The sequence below is a fragment of the Lolium rigidum genome, chromosome 6 (assembly GCF_022539505.1).
Source record: "Lolium rigidum isolate FL_2022 chromosome 6, APGP_CSIRO_Lrig_0.1, whole genome shotgun sequence".
Taxonomy (NCBI): Eukaryota; Viridiplantae; Streptophyta; class Magnoliopsida; order Poales; family Poaceae; genus Lolium; species Lolium rigidum.
The window spans coordinates 356,716,295-356,719,285 of NC_061513.1; the positions used below are offsets into that span (position 1 = coordinate 356,716,295).

General features: G+C 56.1%; 1 protein-coding gene across 1 annotated transcript; it reads left to right on the top strand.

Annotated features, from left to right (window-relative positions):
• The first annotated feature begins 808 nt into the window (after positions 1–808).
• On the top strand, positions 809–2,719 carry LOC124665396 (aspartyl protease family protein 2-like). Its single transcript, XM_047202810.1, has one exon. It carries the CDS (start codon positions 967–969, stop codon positions 2,473–2,475), a length of 1,509 nt encoding a protein of 502 aa, XP_047058766.1. The 5' UTR covers positions 809–966; the 3' UTR covers positions 2,476–2,719.
• Positions 2,720–2,991: the final 272 nt, after the last annotated feature.

Here is a 2,991-nt window from a genome sequence, read left to right on the forward strand (position 1 = left end):
AGGATTGCTGAAATGATGTGCAGCGGGCCTTTGGTGTTCTGCATGTTCGATTTGCCATTATCCGATACCCCACTCTTACATGGTTAAAAGATCAGATGTAGAAAGTCATAACTGCCGCTGTGATATTGCAATCATTGAGAGCGAACGGGAATTCCCACTGTTTGACACTAAACTGCATGAACGGATAGGTCCTCTTGCAGATGTTGATCACGATGTGCTGCTAGTCTTAGCTGCTTTTGTCGCCATGCGTCAAGAAGTTCGAGATACAAATACTCACCATCAACTGCAAGATGATCTGATGAAACATCTATGGATTGGCGCTTAGTTTATTATCTATTTGTCAGTATGATCCAAACTTGTTAAATTATTTATATGCTTTGTTGAACTTGTACTATTTGTTTACTATGTAGTAAACTTATTTATTTGCTGAACTTATAATAAATTCTTGTAATTGATTTCTTTTTTCAAACTATATTAAAAAAAACCAGGCCGGACGCCGGCAACTCGCCCGACACCTTCATTCGCCGTAAAACGGCGACACGGGATGCTCTGAGATCCAAGCAGCTGCTCCGGCTAGCCGCACTCCTGCCCCAGCCGGACGCGGACAGGGCGGCGCTGGTCGACTTCCTCGCCGGGTTGGGCGGCGGCCGAGCCCGAGCGCGCAGCAAGTAGACTTGCGCCACCGGCTGCAAAAAAGTGTGTTGACTCGTTGTATTGGCAACAAGGTTTGACCACCCTGGTCTGGTCTTCATCTCGCTGGACAAAACCGCGTTTTCTTTCGTCTCGCTCTCGCAGCCACCATCACCAACATTCGCCTATTCCATCCCCCACCCACCATTCCCCACCTTCTTCCTTCGCCTCACACGCCCCTGCTTGCTTTCTCCGGTCTTTGCTTGCTTCCCCAGCTCGTCTTCCAGGGAAGGGAAGCTCTACCCCAGCTGCTCATCCATCCACTTCTCACTTACGATGAAGATCGCCGTACTCATCTTCTTGCTCCTGCTATCGCCGCTTCACGCTTCCGCTAATTCGTCAGCCCCCCTGTACGGCATCGAGTTCCCGCCGTACAACACCGCCGTCGCCGACAGCGGCTGCGACGGCAAGCTGCTCGGCGAGGAGGAGGAGCTCGCGCGCCGTACCCCGTCGCTGAAGCTGCACATGAGCCACCGCTCCGCCGCCGCCGACGCCGCGGCAGGCACGACAAGGAAGGACTCCTTCCTCGACTCGGCCAAGAAAGACGCCATCCGCATCGACACCATGCGCACGAGGCAGGTCACCCTCTCCGGCAGGCGTACAACCGCCTCTTCCTCACCGCGGCGGGCGCTCTCGGAGCGGCTGGTGGCCACGGTGGAGTCCGGCGTGGCGATCGGCTCGGGCGAGTACCTGGTGGACGTCTACGTCGGCACGCCGCCGCGGCGGTTCCAGCTGATCATGGACACCGGCAGCGACCTCAACTGGCTGCAGTGCGCGCCGTGCCTCGACTGCTTCGAGCAGCGCGGGCCGGTCTTCGACCCGGCGGCCTCCACCTCCTACCGCAACGTCACCTGCGGCGACAAGCGGTGCGGCCTCGTCTCGCCGCCGCCGCCGGCTGCCCCCCGGTCGTGCCGCAGCCCGCGGAGCGACCCCTGTCCGTACTTCTACTGGTACGGCGACCAGTCCAACACCACGGGCGACCTCGCGCTCGAGGCCTTCACCGTCAACCTCACCGCCGCCGGCGCCACCCGCCGCGTCGACGGCGTCGCGTTCGGGTGCGGCCACTGGAACCGCGGCCTCTTCCACGGCGCCGCGGGGCTGCTCGGGCTCGGCCGCGGGCCGCTCTCGTTCGCGTCCCAGCTGCGCGGCGTGTACGGCCACGCCTTCTCCTACTGCCTCGTTGACCACGGCAGCGCGGTCGGCAGCAAGATCGTCTTCGGCGACGACAACGTGCTGCTCGCGCACCCGCAGCTCAACTACACGGCCTTCGCGCCCGCTGCCACCGCCGACTCGGCCGACACCTTCTACTACGTCCGGCTCAAGTCCATCCTCGTCGGAGGAGAAATCCTCAACATCTCGCAGGAGACACTGGGCGTCGCCAAGGACGGCTCCGGCGGCACGATCATCGACTCCGGCACCACGCTCAGCTACTTCCCCGACCCGGCGTACCAGGTCATCCGCCAGGCGTTCATCGACCGCATGGACAAGACCTACCCTCTCATCGCCGACTTCCCGGTGCTCAGCCCATGCTACAATGTCTCCGGGGTGGAAAACCGCGAGGTGCCGGAATTCTCGCTGCTCTTCACCGACGGCGCCGTGTGGGACTTCCCGGCGGAGAACTACTTCATCCAGCTCGAACCGGACATCATGTGCCTCGCCGTCCTCGGCACGCCGCGCTCCGCCATGTCCATCATCGGCAACTACCAGCAGCAGAACTTCCATGTTCTCTACGATTTGCAGAACAACCGGCTCGGCTTCGCGCCGCGGCGGTGCGCCGAGGTCTAAGCCTCCGTTTTGATCGATTGATTGGTTGATTCTGTTATTATGTTATAGTAGTAGCTGCCTAACTGGGGTGTACAAAATTTTGGGTGGGAAGGAGGATGCTATTTCTACACATGCATGATGTTCTATCACAAGGTTTCGTATCTCTTAAGAGATCAAGGAACTATGTAGAGTAGCAGTAGTGGTACTTTGGGATACTTTTTACCATTTCAGCTGTATACAGTTTATTGGTTAAACGTTTTTGCAAGAATATCTGTGGGCTTTGTTAGATTATGGATTTTCTCCGGCTTGTTGTTCCCCTTTGCATGGATACACAAATCATAAGCTACTTTGAACCAGAAACTCAATTCGGCTCCCGGATGTGTATGATCCCTCTACCATAAAAACATATTTCCAAGTGTTAAAAAATTTTGACAAAAAAATTTACATGTACATCTCCATAATATATGTGTATTCGTCAAGTTTCACGAAAAAATGATATTTTTTTGTAGTCTAAGCAAAAAAGAGAAAGTTTATCTT